The 17568-nt window shown below is 50.6% G+C and overlaps 1 protein-coding gene across 2 annotated transcripts; it reads left to right on the top strand.

The window, feature by feature from the left end:
- Positions 1–321: 321 nt before the first annotated feature.
- On the top strand, positions 322–17101 carry SGSM3 (small G protein signaling modulator 3). 2 transcript variants are annotated; one of them, XM_075707782.1, is made up of 19 exons: positions 322–348; positions 1940–2086; positions 2229–2336; positions 3309–3452; positions 3841–4036; positions 4258–4403; positions 5352–5579; positions 6515–6569; positions 10206–10333; positions 10642–10797; positions 11353–11407; positions 11845–11894; positions 13305–13379; positions 13479–13549; positions 13906–13954; positions 14287–14372; positions 14747–14869; positions 16492–16552; positions 16975–17101. In XM_075707782.1, the coding sequence occupies exons 1-19, from the start codon at positions 322–324 to the stop codon at positions 17050–17052; spliced, it is 1983 nt and encodes a 660-aa protein (XP_075563897.1). In that variant the 3' UTR covers positions 17053–17101. The 2 variants fall into 2 exon arrangements, with proteins under 2 accessions (XP_075563897.1, XP_075563889.1); XM_075707774.1 differs by having other exon boundaries at positions 13227–13379.
- Positions 17102–17568: the final 467 nt, after the last annotated feature.

Below are 17568 nucleotides of genomic sequence, written 5' to 3'. Positions count from 1 at the left end.
CCACTTTAGCTGGTGTGTGTGGATTCCTCAGTCCATGAGGAGGCTGCGTTCCCCTCCAGGTGGGGAAGTTCTGATCTTGATATGATGCTGCACTCAAGCAGAGGTACCAAGCGCTGCTGGAAAAGGGATGGCTGGGAAAATCTGTACAGGTAGGAAAGCAGGGCTTCACAACTTACTTCCATGGAGGAGTCAAAATGGGGGTGGCATGCAACACCTCCCCAGCTGGGAATGGTGGGTGGGAGGCATCAAAAATAAAAGGGCAGGGAGTCTAGTTGCTCAGAGGGCACAGTGCAGGCAGTGGTGGGATGGGACAATATCCACATGTCTCTATTAAGTTGTTCAAGACTGGTGATGGTGTCTGTTCTCCTTCCTCACGTTCCCCAGAAAGAAGAATCCATCGAACAGCCAGAGTTCCACTATGATGAATTCGGTTTCCGAATTGATAAAGAAGGTAAAGTCAGTCCCATCCCTAACCCTTCCATTGTGTCTGGGTCCAGCCTTTCCCATGCTTCCAGGTAATTTTACAACCATTCTGTGCTAGGTCTCATCTACCCACCCATCATCATCTTTCTGTATCTTATCATTGTAATCAAGGGCTGTGCATTAGACATGCTGGCCTTATGAGAGTCTGGAGCATAGAATATGCAGCGGAGTCATTTCCATCCCTTTATGCTTGTGCCGTGGGTAAGAGAGAGAGGAAAGTTAAGAGGAAGTTATTGTCTCCACTAGTAGCTGCATGCTGGGGAAGAGCAACTTTCCCAGTTGGCAGTGGGGTCTCTGTCATGGTCAGTAGCACTGTAAGCACTGATAGCAGGCACAGTGACATGTGCTGTCTGATGAAAAACTCGCAGCCAAGATGAGTGGCAGCAGTATGTGTTCTGCCCAGCCTAGCAGCTTGGCAAAGTGTAGGGCAAACCTTAGGGGCAGAACCCACATCCTACTTTTTCTGCAAAATATAGAGGCAGGAGACCAAATAGGAGGAGGTGTGGAGAGCTATTGCAGCTGGGCATTGAACTACAACAGCTGGCTGCCTTTGCGAAGAGGAAGAGAAAGGAGTGGGGGACATAGGAATTGCTTTATGTGCTCTGAGAGGACATTTCCAGGGCTCAGGGCATATAATGCAAGGGCAGAAGTTGTTTGTATGTGTGCCTTGAGGCACCTTGAGTCATAGAGGATCTTCTTTGAAACAATGACCTAGAGATGAGGACGGGACACAGCGATTTTCTTCAGCCGGAACATTTGATAGACTTGTACATTATAAAATCAGCAGAAAGATTTGGACTGCCTTGTTGGGATGTGTTATATGATGATGGACAGAGTGCCTTACGTCAAACCTATACTTGTGCTAAAGTATCTATTTTAGAAAGCCAGCCTCAGGTTAAGGTGCTCTCTCATTGTGAATTTGGAAGTGTCCTCAGTAAAGCTTTTTTGGTGATTAAATATCCCCAAAGTTAACATTTTGCACCTCATTACTTGCATGAGCATATAGCTTCTGCTTGCCACCTCTGAGGCTTGCTGTGCTTTCGTCAGCCTGATTTACGGATCCATACAAAACCCAGCAGGATGACTGCTGCCAGGGTCTTGTTTAATTCCAGCCACACTCTGCACTAAATCATGACTAAGTAGAGACTAGAAGCCTGTTGACAGCTGCTTAGTTCTCCAGGCCCAGTGCCTTTTGCTTATGACGATAAAATTTACTGCATGGAGAAAGCAGAAAGCACGCTTTGCCTTTCCATGCTCTGGCTGGAAGACATGAGTGTTTTAAATGTGCTTTCTTCAAATGGCCATCCTCCTCCCCACCCTATTCTGTGCTTGTTCCCTCTCCTCTTCAGTCTCTCACTTGTCTCCATTTCTTTCCCTTCCCTTCACTGAGGCAGATGGTGCTGAGCCAAACTCCAGCAAGCTTCTGGGGGTCCCACTGACAGAGGAACCACAGCAGAGGCTCAAGTGGCAGGCTCATCTGGAATTCACACACAACCATGACGTGGGCGACCTCACCTGGGACAAAATTGAGGTCACTCTACCACATTCAGACAAGCTGCGCTCCCTGGTGCTAGCCGGCATCCCGCACAGCATGAGGCCGCAGGTGAGAGTGCTGCCTGTTCTGGGCAGGCTCTCCTGCCTGGAGTAGGAGACAGTGGAGAGAGACCACTTTCTCTTGGTTGAGAGGGTGCCAGATTATGGCTTTCTGTGTCTCTCTTACCGACTCCTCCTACCCTGCCCCCCAGCTGTGGATGCGCCTGTCGGGGGCCTTGCAGAAGAAGAGGAATTCAGAGATGTCATATCGGGATATCGTGAAAAACAGCTCTAATGATGAAACCATTGCTGCCAAACAGGTAGGAGATACTGCCTAGTGTTGACTGGGCACAAGGGAGTGGGGAGAAGGGCAAGATTTGCTGCATGAGGATGAAGGGGTGTCTGCCTAACACCTGCAGCAGGGACAGTTGAGAGGGCATGTGTGGTTGAATCCTGCTAAAGCTTAATCCTGTTGGGCATGTCTCTCCTTTGTTTTGTTGGACTAGCAACTGCGCAGCTCCACTCCTTCCTAGGACAGCAGGGAAGGGGTTGGACCCATGCTGCCTGCAGGCTAGAAAACAGGGCTGCAGTTGCATCCCAGCAAACATCCTGCTATTCATCAAGGGAAGTAAAGGGTGAAAGGCTGACAGGTGCACTTCTGTTGAGGTAGTGGCAACTGCTTCCAGGGACTCTCTTTGTTCCCTCAAATACAAAGTCTCTGAACACCAACAAGACTGTTACAGGGTATTTTCCCTCTTCCTCTGACTTCCCCTTTTGTGGGAGGAGGCAAAGGCCATGGCAAAAGAAACTGAGCTCTGCACATGTTCACTTTGCACTGAGAAGCTAAGTTCAAAATCTTTGGAAGGAGGAACAACACTGCCCAAGGGAGATTTGTGGGCTGTTCACCTCCAAGTCCCCTGTCACAGATGTGGCCAAGTTGTTGGTTTCTTTCTGTGATAGGTTTGTTGGGAAGCCTTGCTTGAAATCCAAGCAGATGAAATTCCCAACCAGTATGCCTTCTATTCTCAGTGGTGAAGCTAGGGGCTGAGTTTAGGCAAGTATTTCTTGGGAGACACCAAGTCACCATCTGCACTGGCATTTTCCTGTATGTCAGTGAAGGCTGTTAAACTGACCCTGGGGTGCTTGGACAGGGCCATCTTGGTGCCTAAGGACTTATAAGTGTGAGGAAGCAGAGTTCCCTGAGGCAAGAGGCCATGGGGAAGTGCAGAAACAGAAGGCAGTTGTTCAGATGCTGCTAGCTGAGCCTGTCCTTGCTTATGGCTGTCTCGCAGATTGAAAAGGACTTGCTCCGCACGATGCCCAGCAACGCCTGCTTCTCCAACATGAACAGTATTGGGGTGCCACGGCTACGCAGGATACTACGGGGACTTGCCTGGCTCTACCCAGACATTGGATATTGCCAAGGAACTGGCATGGTAACCTGCTTTCAGAGTGCCTTTATGATAGGGATTGTTTTGTCTGTGGTGGCTATGCTGGGGCAAGTGGTTTGAGGCAGTGCTGCCAGACACTATGGCCTCCAGATGAGTTGAAGGGAAGTCCCTTCCACATGGAACAGTTTCTCTAGGGAAGGGAGAGCAGAGTAGCACCACATGTCCAAAGGTGTGGAAGAATTCGGTCCATCTGTTGGGGAGGGACAGGCATTACACTGCAGAGAAATCACTTCAGTGGGAGACTGCAGGAGAGCTGCTGCTGCAGAGGAAGATGTTGGTCATGTAGATACTGGTCCATCTCTCCATGTGAGGAAGTGAGGAAAGAGTTCTGCTCCTCTTAGGACATGCAGTTCTTTTTCCTTCAAAATTCTAGGTGGCTGCCTCTCTGCTGCTCTTCTTGGAGGAGGAAGATGCCTTCTGGATGATGTGTGCTATCATCGAGGAACTGGTTCCTGCCTCCTACTTCAGCACCACCCTGATGGGTGTGCAGACTGACCAGCGCGTCCTGCGACAGCTCATTGTGCAGTACTTGCCCCGCCTGGACAAGCTGCTCCAGGAGCATGACATCGGTAAAAGTGTGCCCTAGAAGCTATAGCTTTTCTTGCCAGGGTGACATGCAGACAAAAATTACTTGTTTTGCTTCACAAAGGGAGAGCAGCAGGGCTAGGAGCAAACCTCCTGGCCCTGGAGGCAGTACATGGTCATCTTTGAGGCAGGAGAGCACTTAGGAGAGTCCATCTTCGCTGGCTGGCTGACTTCCCTTGTCGTGTTTCTTTTCTGTGTCCTACAGAGCTCTCCTTGATCACCTTGCACTGGTTCCTCACCTCTTTCGCTAGTGTTGTCCACATCAAACTGCTGCTACGTATTTGGGACCTCTTCTTCTACCAGGGCTCTCTGGTGCTGTTCCAGCTTACTTTGGGCATGCTCAGTATGAAGGTAATTCCCCACCTCTTCTTCCTCCTTTATAGTACTTCAGTGTTTAATTCTGAGTTTTAGGGGCAAGAAGGTTTTCTATCCAATTCCTGTCTGTTGTTTGGGAATGTGCTCAGGAAGACAACTTCCTGCCTTCCTCAGAACTGGGGGCTGTGAAGAACTTCCAAGGCACTAAACAGGATTCAGGGCTTGCTGTTTCCTCTGCCTACCTCATTTGTTCCCTCATAATTACACTCCATCAGCTGCCCCCCTCTATTCAGTCTAGATACCAACCTGAGGGTCCATCTTACCTAAACGAAGGTACTTCTTGGTTTTGCACCGTCTCTGAGCAGAGATATAAAGCTGAGGCTGTGGTCATCTGGGAAGCTTTTGATGGCACTTTTGAATGCTGCAAGAGATTAGCATCATCTTCACTACATTTGATTTGGCTGGCTTACATTTAACTCCCAGATCTTTTCCTTTTTATGCAAAAAATAATTTTGTGGTTCAGCTTGCTGTGTGGAGGGCAAGGGTGAGCCTTCTGGGAGTAAGGGGAAGGTGGAGCACAGTTTGACATGGTAGGTGCTCTATAATGTGTGAGACTGAGCAGCTTCCATTCCCTTGTCCCCAGCAAGATCCCTGCTGTGCCCAGTCCTGGAGGTGGGTGCAGAATAGCTTCTGTTTTGTCTTTCCTTTCTGATTTGACTTCATTTTAATGATGGATGCTGTGATTCAAAAACATGTCAGCTAGAATTTTGGGGGCAGATCTCAGTGCAGTAGAGTAGTAAAAGACGCTGTTCCCCTCCCATAGGTAGCTTGGACTCTTCCTACTGAAGTTTTTACGGAATTATCTAGTTGTACCTGCATTGTTTCTGGCCCAGGCTGTACACTGAATGTAAAACTGCATCTAGCCCCAAGGGCATAGCTGTTGTACTCACTGTTCTGTGTGGCAAAATGACTGCATTGTTGCAGGAGGATGAGCTAATCCAGTCCGAGAACTCTGCCTCAATCTTCAACACACTCTCGGACATCCCCAGTCAGATTGAAGATGCAGATGTGTTGCTGCGGGAGGCCATGCGTGTGGCTGGCTCGCTGACAGATGTGGCGGTGGAGACCCAGCGTCGCAAACACTTGGCCTACCTCATTGCTGACCAAGGGCAGCTGCTCAACTCCAGCACCACTGTCAACAATTTATCCAAAGTGAGTGCGCAGTCCCATCTGCCTCTGCTGCTCCGTTTTTACCATTCCCTTACATGTTCCCTTGCAATTGCTGTTTGTGAGCCAGAGGTCCTCCTGTCTGGGAGGATTTTGGCTCCAGGATGACTGTGTCATCCAGTGGAGAAAAGGTATTGGGAAGTGAGGGGGAGGCCCGTACTAATGAAATGCTGCCAGATTGGTTGCTAAATCCCCAGGTGAAAGGGATATTGACATTGATTGTAATTATCATTAATGAGACATGATGGAAAGTGTGCATTTTATTAATGGAAACTAAAAGAAACAACATATGCTTTTGGCAGAATTTGCTTGGAGCATGCAGAGGAGGAACTGGAGTTAATCCATTAGTAAGAAACAGATACAATAAAATAACTCTGGAAGGTAGAGTCAGAAAACAGCAGCAGCCTTTGAGAAGCTGAATAAAAAATGCATCTGTGTTTAATCTTGGACTACAGTCTGCAGTTGCGGATGTAGTAGCTCCTGCTTGTCAAGTCTGTGGAAGATACGTTCTTGATGCTCGTCTGTGCGCTAATCACAAGACACTCCTGCAATTCTAAAACGTAATAGGCATCCACTTAGAAATTTATATATAATTACATGTAGAACTGCTTTTGGCAAGAAGTAGAATTAGAACTAAAATTACTCACTCGCATCATGGTTGATTCTTGAACTTCAATTATGCTTTCATAATAATTGAGCTATAAATAACCCATTGCACATGGAGCAGATCAAGCAGCAGAGCTGATTCATTGTGTTAGAACTAGAAAAACTCCTGTCTAAAATTGCCAGTTCACTTGCCTGCCCCTTCCAGTGGTAGCTGTCAGGGCCTCTTGCCCAGAGCTGACCTGTGTGGAGGATTGCTTTATTTTATTTCTGAAATCTGTCCTAATGTGTACACTTTGTTCTCTCTCTTCCCTCAGATTGTGCGGCGCAGGACTCAGCGCAGGAAATCTGGCATCACCTCTCTGCTTTTTGGTAAGGACAATCCTGTGCCTTTCATGTGGTGTTGTTGGATATAGCACCTAGGAGGGAGGGGAGTGAGCAAAGCAGGGAAACACTGGGACAGAGGAAGAGGAGAGGAGGGAGCCTGAACTGAAGGATGAGAGGGAAGAAGTGCAGTTTTCTACTTGCTTGCTTTGGTCTGAGCTCAGAAAAGTGAATTTTAGGTTAGATGGTTAGTCCTTAAATGATGACTAACAGCAGGCTGCAGCTCAGCCCAGCTATAAGTCCTTCCACTGACGAACAGGTCAAACACGTTTTCTGGCAGACCATATGCAGTTCACAGGCTGCATGTTGTATTCTCCTGATCTTACTCTGCTCAGTTCAGGAATATCTCTGAAGATCTGAGGCCAGGCAGGATGGTCCAGTGTGTCACCCATCAAAATTTATAAATGCAAACATCACTGATGGATCCCTCTTACTTTGGTAGTTCGATGTTGTGAACATCTTCAAGTCTTCATTTCCTTTGCTTATGAGCTAAGCCAGCGTATGTCCAGGAATCACACAGCCAGAATAGGTTTTGCATGAGTTTAAAAGTAACTTGCTACTGTGACTCCGTAATAGCCCTTTCTATTGCAAGCCTCACTGTCATCACCTACCTTGCAACTGGTTAGCTTTCTTGAAATTGCCACATCTCACCACAGAAATTGTTTTTCTGGAGGAAGACAACATCCTGAATTTACAGGGTTCAAACAGTGTTCCTGTTGTGGTTGAAATGTCCTGAATAAATCTAAAATTGGGTTTTACCGGTCTTTTCAGAGAAGAGCTTTTCTGATGTTCTCCAGGAAGCTGATACATTGTCACAGGCTGGCTACAAGCACATAACAGCATTACATAAAAAAGTTATGGTAGAATACTAATGAAGCTGTAAAGTCAAGCACGCAGAAGTGAAGAAAAGCAGGAAAGTTGCTTGTGCAACCTAAACTCAGACTTCCTGTATGTAGTGTTACCATACAGTCAGTACAGACTGAACCGTCAGGGAACTTAGCTACCAAGTGCACCTTTCTTGTGTCTCAGTCTCCTTGGCCAAGTTTCAGTAGCTTTATGAAAGTGATAGCGAGTTATACCCACGCACAAAGATAAAGTTTAAGTTCAAGCTTCAAAATGTATCAATGGTACAACTGAGATGATTGATAGCGTTTTCTCATTTTAGTAGGGTTTCAGTACAGTGACTGTCATGGTTTTTACCAACTATTCTTAGTAATTAAAACATGGGTTAAAATAGAGAGGTTATCATCCTGCCGCAGATGACCAGAATGGAAAACTTCAGCACAAGTGAGGGGAAGGAAAGCTTGGACGTGATAAATTCACCTTACGCTGGAAACTGTCAAACAACCTTAATTGTAAAGTCTGCTGCCTGTGATAGTTACTGTGTAGAGCTGGTACAGAGCCCTTGTCTGGGTGGGAGTAAGAACTTACCAAGAACTTAATTCTTCTTTCTTGGAGTGAATGCAGATTTAGTAGTGACTTGGACAGTAGTCGCAGAATCACAGGAGCACTGTTTGGAAGGGACTTGTAGATGCCTGTAGTCCATCCTCTTCTGCTCAAAGCCAGACTCTTGCTCATGCTAGATCAGGTTGGCCAGGGCTTTCTTTAGCTGAGATCCAAGGAGTTGGACCAGATTTCTAGTGAAGAAATGGAAAGAAGAAACAGCGGAAGGTAGTTTGGCAGAGAACAAGATGTGCGTGTTGCCCTTTTCCTGTTGGATGGGCATTGCAACAAGGAAATGCAAGAGAGCTAGACCTCCTCTGCACAACTGTGCAGCTAGTCAGTCTTTGCAGGCTCAAAATAGAACCACCTCACATGTGGCCGATCCTGCACTGGTTTCCTGTTTTGGACGTGCAGGCGTGTCGGGTGCAGTGAGGTGAATCTGGTGGAAACCCCACTTGCTTTCCTCTGTATCATGTATATTCTAAGGTGGGAGGGTGTGGAACTTGCTTCCCGTATCTCCTGCTTGTGTTTGGGTGGGATTGATCTGAGTACAGAGGGAGGAGCGTGGTATTTTGGCCAGAAGGGACTGAATGATGACAGAAAGAATCAGTGATCTATGTAAATGAGGGCAGCCCACTGAGCTAGTGTAGCTGTGGTTGAGTAGTTTCTTCTTTAGTCACATTCTATTTTAGCAACACGAATTTTCCGGGAATCCCCACCGTCTGCGTGGTCACCTATCTATTTACAGTCTTCGTGTCTCTGAATCTGTAGTGAGACTTCTTACATGCTCTATTTCCTACCCCTGGCCACTGAGGAGGAGGTTTTGTTAATTTTCACTGCTTAGACTGGGAGTAAGTATGCCCTGCAATTTTTCTAGTCCAGAAGCAAAGTTCAGTTTTCTCTTAAGCTCTGTGTGTCTGATTCTCTAATAATTTAATTTAGCAAATAGAAAACAATTATAAAAATAATTTTATAACTAATTTTGTTCTTCTATTTATGTTCTTACAGTTTTAGCCTTTTTAATTAGGATCACTTGTGATTAAAAGATACTGTTAAACACTTTTCAATAAGCAGAAGCTTCATGTGCACATAGCTGTTGCAGCAGCTGTATAGCTCGGGCCACACTTTATTCATACTGGTTTCTGTAATGCTGTTAGAAGATAAGCAGAGTACTAATTTGCTAGCCAATGATTTACTTGGGTCTTGCATAAAAGCTGTGTTTGTATAAAAATTGGAGCTCAGTGAAAAATACATTGTTTTAAATGTTGATTTTGTTAAGCTACCACATCTTCAGTATATTAGAGAGAGAGCAAAAACAGATGTATGAAAATACAGTTTGAATTTAAAACAAACTGAATTTTTTTTTTTTTTTAGAAAAAGAAGCAAATGGTTCATTGTTCCCAAACACCATGTACCCAATTTTTAAGGCATTCAGATACATTAACTGCCTAAAGAATCCATCCCATTAGGTATTTTTCTGCATAAATCAATAGAGATAGGCTGTCAAAACTCCTGGGGGAATTAGTGACAGTTGAAAGATGCTTTGGTAACTTTTACTTTGTACTTATGACCATTTCTATACACCCAAAACCTTTGAAGTCTGGCTCTTAGGGAGATTGAGTTCTTAAGTAGATGGTGGCTTTTCTCTCGTGGTTCTGACTTCTAGACTGACACAGGAAAGTGGGCTGTCTTCGTTTTTCAAATCTTTTTCAAGACTCAGTGAAGAATATGCTCTCAGCCTGTGAGGTATGCAAAAATCAGAAGTAGTTCAACCAAAAGCTATTTCGGTTTCAAGAGAATTTCAGTTGAAGAGAGTTTTTGAAAGTTCCCTAGTTTTGTGTCCCATCATTCAGCTGTCTATATACCACGCAGACGCTTCTCTAAAGCAGTACACAGTACCTTGGTATACTGAGTTGTCCAGACGGATCAAAGATGACATCTTCCAGCTCCATATGTGGTTTGAAATACCAGCTCCTTAAAATTTGAGACAGTCAAATTGGTATAGGTTATTTACATTATTGAATAGATTGGCAGTAAGTACCTGCCTTAGTGTAGGCACTTCTAATGTCAGGCTCTATTTATTTCTGTAGAATCAATGATTTCTAATGTTATCAAAAAAATAAATACCTCATACTTGTTTTCCTTTCCTCGCCTTCCCTCTGGCTGTGTGGGCTCCCCCAGGGGATGACGATCTGGAGGCACTGAAAGCCAAGAACATCAAGCAGACGGAGCTGGTGGCCGACCTGCGTGAGGCCATTCTCCAGGTGGCACGGCACTTCCAGTGTGTGGATCCCAAGAACTGCAGCATTGTGAGTGGGAACAGCTGGATCTGCAGCGCTCTGTGCGCCAGGCATGAGTGTTGAGTGTCCACCACAGGACAGGGCTGTTCAAATGCTCCTGCAGTGTGTGGGCTCGAGGAAGAACATGCCAGGTGCAATGGGTGGAGGGTGAGGGTTGCTCAACCCATCCCTGGTCAAGGAGGGCTGCACTGGGAGGTTGTCTGCCTGCTAGGAGAAGGAAGAGGTTTGGGAACAGGGGCATGCAAGCTTTGGCAGATCAACTGGGAGTCATCTGTTGCTTTTCATTCCTCTTTGCTCTTCCTTCACATGCATGCTAGGATCTGACTCCAGACTACAGCATGGAAAGCCACCAGCGGGACCACGAGAACTACGTGGCCTGTTCTCGCAACCGACGACGACGAGCCAAGGCACTACTGGACTTTGAGCGCCACGATGACGATGAGCTGGGCTTCCGCAAGAATGACATCATTACGGTGTGTCAGCCTATGAGACAGGGACCAGGGCAAGACAATGCAGACCCAAATTGTTTGGGATGCTGCATTGCCTCTTTTGCGGGGAAAGAAGGAAGGAGATCAGCTCAGACCCCAGTTAGGAGTCCAAGGGAAGCAGTTGGTGTTTCTTGGGGCTGCCTGGGGATGAGGCAGTATGTTCCTGTGAGTGTTGTCTTGTGGGTCATTCTCAATGCAACCACAAAGTCCCTTTCCTGGCTGCCATACAGCTGAGCAAAAGATTGACTTGGTCCAACCTGGGTCCTGGTTTAACACTCTGCACTAAGCTGTGGTAAGACTGTAGAAGCATCCCTTTGCATTTTAGCTATGGGCGTCCCATCTGAAATTGGGGAAAACAGGGATAGCATTTTGTTTGCAGTAGCTTTTTGCCCTTGAAGGCCCTGGGCCATGTGAAAAGAGAACATTGGCAAAACAGTTGAGAAGAAAGCAGCTCCTCATTGTGTGCACACAGCCAGGCAGCTGTAGCCCTCCTGGCACTGGACTCTCTTCAACCAGTGTTTTCCACTCCCTGTTTTTCAGATCATTTCCCAGAAGGATGAGCACTGTTGGGTGGGAGAGCTGAATGGACTGAGAGGTGAGAGCAGGATTGTTTGCACTGGGGAGAGTGGGGCCAGATGCAGAGCAGCCATTCATCCACAGCAACTGCTCTGGCACGTTTGCAGCAAAGGCTCTGCCAGTTACCCAGAGCATCTGTCATGGACAAGGGAAATGTTAAAACAGGGTATGAGAGTGGTGCAGCTACCTGGTTACTTCTCGCAGACAGCAAGTTTAGGCTCCATCCTCCTGGCACACAGTGGTTGGGTGCATGTCATCTCTGCCGCTTGTGGGCAGTGTCCTGTAATTGGCTTCCTCTTGCAGTTGCCTTAATTCTTGTGATTTTGAGGCTGCTCTCTTCCTTCTGTGGGGTTGGACCCTATGAACTCTGATTTATTCTGTTTCCACTGGGCTCTGGTCTTGTCTGTGTTAGAGGTTTCTCAGTGTCAGACTTGCTTCTTTGCCCATTCTTTATAGGTTGGTTTCCTGCAAAATTTGTTGAGATCTTGGATGAACGGAGCAAAGAGGTAATTAAAAAAACAAAACACAACAACAACAACAACAAAAAACCCCCAACATAAAAAAAAAAAAAAAGTCATGTCATAGCTGAAAAAACATAGTTGAAAAGAGCCATATATTTCCCTTCTTGAGTCAGTCTGTTTGCGCTCTCTGGCTATTGAGCGCTTCGTGATGTGATCAGGCAGCTTATCTTCCTAAGCCTGTTTGCTCAACTTCCTGATGCTGACCGAGTGGAGAATGAGGGCCCCAGAGGGCTGCAGGGGGTAGCTGAGTGCGATGCCTGGGCTTGCAAGGCCCCTAGAGATGAGCTTCAGGAAAGCTGAGAAAGCAGCAGGCAGGTACGCAGGAGGATCCTGTGGGCAGCGTTTCTGCCTGCTCCCTGTGCTCTCTTCCTCCTTTGAGGCTGTGCCTGTGGATCCCGCTCATGCTTTGCGGTCACCACAGTGGATTCTCCCCGAGCAGCTGTGCCCGAGGGGGCACTCCATCTCAGTTTCTCTCGCAGCCAGCAGCGCTGAGATGCTGTCTAATCAGAGCAGACACCTCAATATGGCCCCAAGGCTGGGGTGACGGATGAGAGACAAACATCGTCAGCTGTCAGCCTAGGCAATTTGCAGGGGAAGCGGAGAAGGCCCTCTTCTCCCCCTCCTCCTCAGCATTTGGAGAGTGAGGAAGGGCTCATAGGCTGACCTGAGACCCCAAGAGAAGCCCCTAGAGAAATGTCACTATTGACATCTTGCTTCCTCGCCCCCTCCTCAGGGCTGGTTCCTTAGGTGCAGATCACCTCTGTGTATGAACACACCCCGTACTGCTGGGCAGTTCTCCTCCCAACTGCGGAAATAGAGAGGATCCCACTCGCCCTAATTTTGGAATATCCTTCATGCTAACAGCATGTCAGGGTGATACCTTGGAGTGGTGTACCAGCTGACCTGGGAATTCCCATCTACCCCCATTTGCCTTGACTTCTAGCAGCTCACAGAGTCCCAGAGACGCTCAGTGGCAAGTCCTTCTCCTTACCTTAGCTCAGTCAGCATCACACCAAACCCCAGCAGTTCGTACGTGCTGAACGCTGCCAGGATGGTGCTGGGGTCACCTGTGTGGTCTCTTGGGCAGCACCTGGGCACAAAGGTCCTGGCGTCCCGTCAAATCCCAGGGGAGTAGCACTGAACATGGTGCCTTTTGCAAGAGCCAGCAAGAGCATAAGGGCTTAAGGCGGGCGGGGGGGAGGTGCTGGGCACCTGGGAGGGGAAGAGGTGTGTGCAGAGAAGCTGTAGGTGAGCAGACCACATCCACACTCTGCCCCCTTGTCAGTATGCTGAGAGCTGGCTCTTCCTCTTCCTCAGTACTCCATCGCTGGAGATGATTCAGTCACAGAAGGGGTGACAGACTTGGTGCGAGGGACACTGTGTCCAGCCTTGAAGTCCATATTTGAACATGGACTGAAGAAGCCATCTCTGCTGGGGGGGCCCTGCCATCCCTGGCTGTTCATTGAAGAGGTGAGATGTCTCGGTTCCCGTCATGGGGCAGTGTTGCCGGGGGGCTAGGGTGAGGGGGCTGTAGGGCAGAGTGCACTGACTGTCCCTCTGCCTTCCTAGGCTGCAAGCCGGGAAGTGGAGCGGGACTTTGACTCTGTGTATTCTCGCCTTGTGCTCTGCAAGACTTACAGGTAAGGCCACTTTATTCACACGAAGCAGCTGGGTCTGCGCCCTACTCCTGCGTGCTCATCAAACAGCTGCTGCTCTCCACCTTGGGCAGGGTCATGGTCTGCCCCATCCTCCTGTCAGTGTGGTGTCAGCAGGCTGCTGTGCCCGTGCTGACTTGGGGCTGGCAGTGGCTCTTGCCCCTCTTCCTCACACTCCTGTGTTTGCTTCTGGGGCTGTATCTTGCTCTCTCGCGGCTGCAGGATCACCTGTGGGCTCAGCAGTAGCAAGGGAGCTGTTGGGTTATGCAGGGGGAAAGGCCTGCTTGTGCCTGGGGTGGCTCCGGAGCTAGCTAGCTAGCTCTCTGCTGTGATTTTTGCAGGCTTGATGAAGATGGCAAAGTCCTCACTCCAGAGGAGCTGCTTTACCGGGTGAGTGCTGCCCCCAGCCCAGCCAGAGCCCAGCTCCTAATGTGGGGAAGTTTCCCATGGAGGCTGCTGGAGGGTGATGCCCTTCTCTAGGGAGATGCTCGAGAGTCTCCCAGACCTTTCCTGACAGGAAGCAGTAGAGACACCAGGTGCCTGGGGAAGGGCAGAAAGTGAAGCCATCAGGAAGGCTTGTCCTCTCTGATGCTACCAGGTGGCACTGGGTGAGGGTGGGGAGTTCTGGGGAGTGGAACATTTGTCCGTGTTGCTGAAAGGGCTGCCCAGCCCAGCCTAAGGCTAAGCTGGGAAGGCGGTAACCGCATCTTCCCACCCTGCAGGCGGTTCAGGCTGTGAACATGACGCACGATGCTGCACATGCACAGATGGATGTGAAGCTTCGTTCCCTCATCTGTGTTGGACTCAAGTGAGTCATCCGGTCCTGATACCCCTGGGTGGAGGGGGGAGGTGTGAGGAGCTTGGGAGGGGGCAGAGTGGGCTCAAAGGCAGCAGTTGCTTCAATCTATCTTAGGCCACGAGGTCTTTTTCTCCCTCTCACTGCAGCCACTGAGTGGGACCTGCTCCTTTCTCGTTCATCATGCTGGCCTGGCTCCTGGCTGGAAAAAGTAGCTCTCATTGCATGAAGTGGCTCACACAAGTTTACTGGGTTATCCTGTTCCCACTGGGGACAGGACTGTGGGGCTGGGGTCAAGGTTTGGGCTGAAAATAGACTGTCCCAAAGGGATGGGGCTTCTTTCCCTGGCTTCGGCCGAGTAACATGCCTCCACCCCATCGCTGCAGCGAGCAGGTGCTGCATTTGTGGCTAGAGGTGCTGTGCTCAAGCCTGCAGACCGTGGAGAAGTGGTTCCATCCCTGGTCATTCCTGCGCAGTCCTGGCTGGGTGCAGATCAAATGCGAACTGAGGTGAGTCTGTCCCCGTGGGCCTTGCCAGGCTCTGGAGTGGATTTCCTCCTCCCCTGCAGGAGGTGGCCCTCGCTATGGCTGGCTTTGGACCCTCTCCAGTGAGTAGCAGCACGGGCTGCCCAGACATCCCCACTGCAGAGATTTCCTTCTGTGTGCTGAGGCAGCAGCAACTGTCTAGACAGTTTAATGCGATGCACTGTGCCTGCCTGATCAAGAGCAGAGCTTGGCTCCTGGGGAGCTGTCGTGACAAGCAGGCAGCCTCTGTCTGCCAGCAGCCTCCTGCTGTGCCCTGCACCTATTCTGATGGTGCCTTTTCCAACATCTGCTCTCCAGGTCCTCTGTCAGCCACCATGAGTCCCAGCAAGGAACCGGGAACGTGCTAGGGAGACAGTCTGGCTTTCACTGGCCGGGAAGTAATCAGTCACCAGCTGACTCCTGGTTATGTGAGGGAGCAGTGTCAGGGGCTGAACGCAGCTGAGCTCACCCAAAGCACATCGCTTGGGGCCCAGGGCACGCATCCCCACTGCTTGCTCCTGGCCCTCCTCCACTCTGCAAAGCCACATCCAGTCCCAGGGAGCTGCAGAGCAAACCTCCCCCCTGCCGCCACCACCACTCCAGCCCTGCTGCTGCCGCCATCCTGCAGGAGCTGGCTTTTGTCCGTGCCACCCAGTTACCTCTGGCCCCGGTGGGAGCATCTGTAGCCAGGAGCAGGCCTGTGTGTACACAATCCCGGGGTGCCCTCTGCTCCTTGTGCTGCTGCTGAACGGGAGGAAGGGAGTCCCCTCCACCTCTGTGCTGCCGTGTCCCGTGGCTGCTTTCTCGCAGCACGGGGGCAGTGCTAGTTCAGCACAGCCGAAGGACCAAGTGGGACTGGTTCACGGCTGGGCCCAGGTTTGTGCGGAGCAGGAGCAGAGGCTTGTGCTGTATCTCTCCCAGCCAGCTTCCTGTGGAGGGCCTCGGCTCCCTCACTGCTGCAGGAGTTGGAGGAGACCCCCACACAGGGGTTTCCCCTGAGCCTGAAGGACTGATGAGCTTGTTGCCAGGAGGTCTGAGCTGTGCATCCCTGTCCTAGGGACAGGCGAGACTGTGCCTGCAGCCCCTGCTTAGAGCCGGGTCCAGCAAGGGAACTCCGCATGCCATCCCTGTGCATGGGGGTCAGGACACTTTCCAGGGAGAGAAAGAGAGGGGTGCAGAAACTCTGAGGTGCTCCGGCAGGAGTCTGCTTTCTGGAGAGGAACCTGCAGTCCCCCGTTGCCAGCTGCGTGCAGTCCTCAGCCATGCGTGTCTGCCGCCTAGCAGAGCCCGGGGCTGCCCGTGCCTCCCTGCGCTGCTGCGTCAGGCTCTGTAGGGGTTGCGCTTGAGTCACATCTTCAAGTTTCTCTTTCCACCCTTGGCCTGGCAGGGTGTGAAGCCCAAAGAGGAGGAGGGGAATGGGGGATGAGTGGCTGGTGCTGCCCTTTCAACACCAACAAGAATTTCATCCTTGCAAGCTTAGTGGCGTGCCGGGGCAAGCTGGGGAGCTGGTGCAGTTGTGTGCCCAGGGGCAGCAGTTGTGGGCACAGGCTGGGGGTGTGATCCGGGTGTGTGCGCGTGTGTGTTACCATCGCTCTCTTCCATTGCAGAGTCCTCTGCAAGTTTGCCTTCAGCCTTTCTCAGGACTGGGAGCTGCCAATAAAGAGGGAGGTGAGTAGGTGGCATCTCTCATTCTCCCTCTCAGCCGCGGGCTTTGCTTACCGTCTCCCTCTCCCAGCTTTGTGCTCCAGCCCATCCTCTGCCTCCTCTTGAGCCAGCGCCAGAGGCTGTGGACGGGGCCGCTTTCCCTGCCAGGGCAGGCTGTGCACTGGAGCTGTGTGGCAGTGCTGGCAGAGGGTGCTGCCTGCCCCTGCCCAGCTGGGGCAGGGGGAAATGGCAGGCCCCTCCCTTCCCCGGTGCTCTCCAAACCGCAGGGTCTCTCCCTGTTTCAGCTGCACAGAGGTGGGAAGTGCAGAAGGGCTGCTCTGTCTGGGTGCCGGGGACCTCGGCGTGCTCGGGCTCTGCCCACAGACACAACCTCCCCTTTTCTGCGTGCGGCGCACTGACCTGGGTCTGTCATCCTGCAGGAGAAGGAGAAGAAGCCACTGAAGGAAGGGGTGCAGGACATGCTCGTGAAGCACCATCTCTTCAGCTGGGACATAGATGGGTGACCCCCACCCCGCCCCATCCCGGGGAACCTTCTCAATGGCGCACACTCCTCTCCCCCACCCCCATCATGTCTCACCCCCTGCCCTCCCCCACCCCACCCACTCGTATCTGTGACAAAATCCCCCTCGGGGGGGCTGCCAGGCCACCTGGGACAGATGGCAGCAGCGCTGAGAGGCCGAGCTGCGGACCCAAGGGAGGTGATGGTCGAGGGTGATGCTGCAAAGGGACAAGTGCGTTCTGGCCACAAAAAACAAGTGCCCCCTTCCAGCCTCCCCCATCTCTGCCACCCCCCATCCCAGCCCTGCCTCCCCCCGCAGTGCCTGGGGGAGCAGCCTGGCCCGGAGCCCCTCCCGCGCTGCCCCGTGGGAGCAGCTGCGTGGGCGTGTGAGCGCGTCTGCTGCTGTCGCTGTGGGGAAGAGCCAGCCCTTGCGGGGTGGCTTTGATCCGCGAGAGCTGGTGGCACTGCGGGTGCAAGTGGAACTGGGCTGGTGAGCGACTCGTCGCTGTACGGGAGCGGG

This window comes from Pelecanus crispus, chromosome 1 (genome assembly GCF_030463565.1).
Source record: "Pelecanus crispus isolate bPelCri1 chromosome 1, bPelCri1.pri, whole genome shotgun sequence".
Lineage (NCBI taxonomy): Eukaryota > Metazoa > Chordata > Aves > Pelecaniformes > Pelecanidae > Pelecanus > Pelecanus crispus.
Note: the sequence above shows the minus strand (reverse complement) of the source record. Positions and strands in the feature narration are given on the sequence as shown.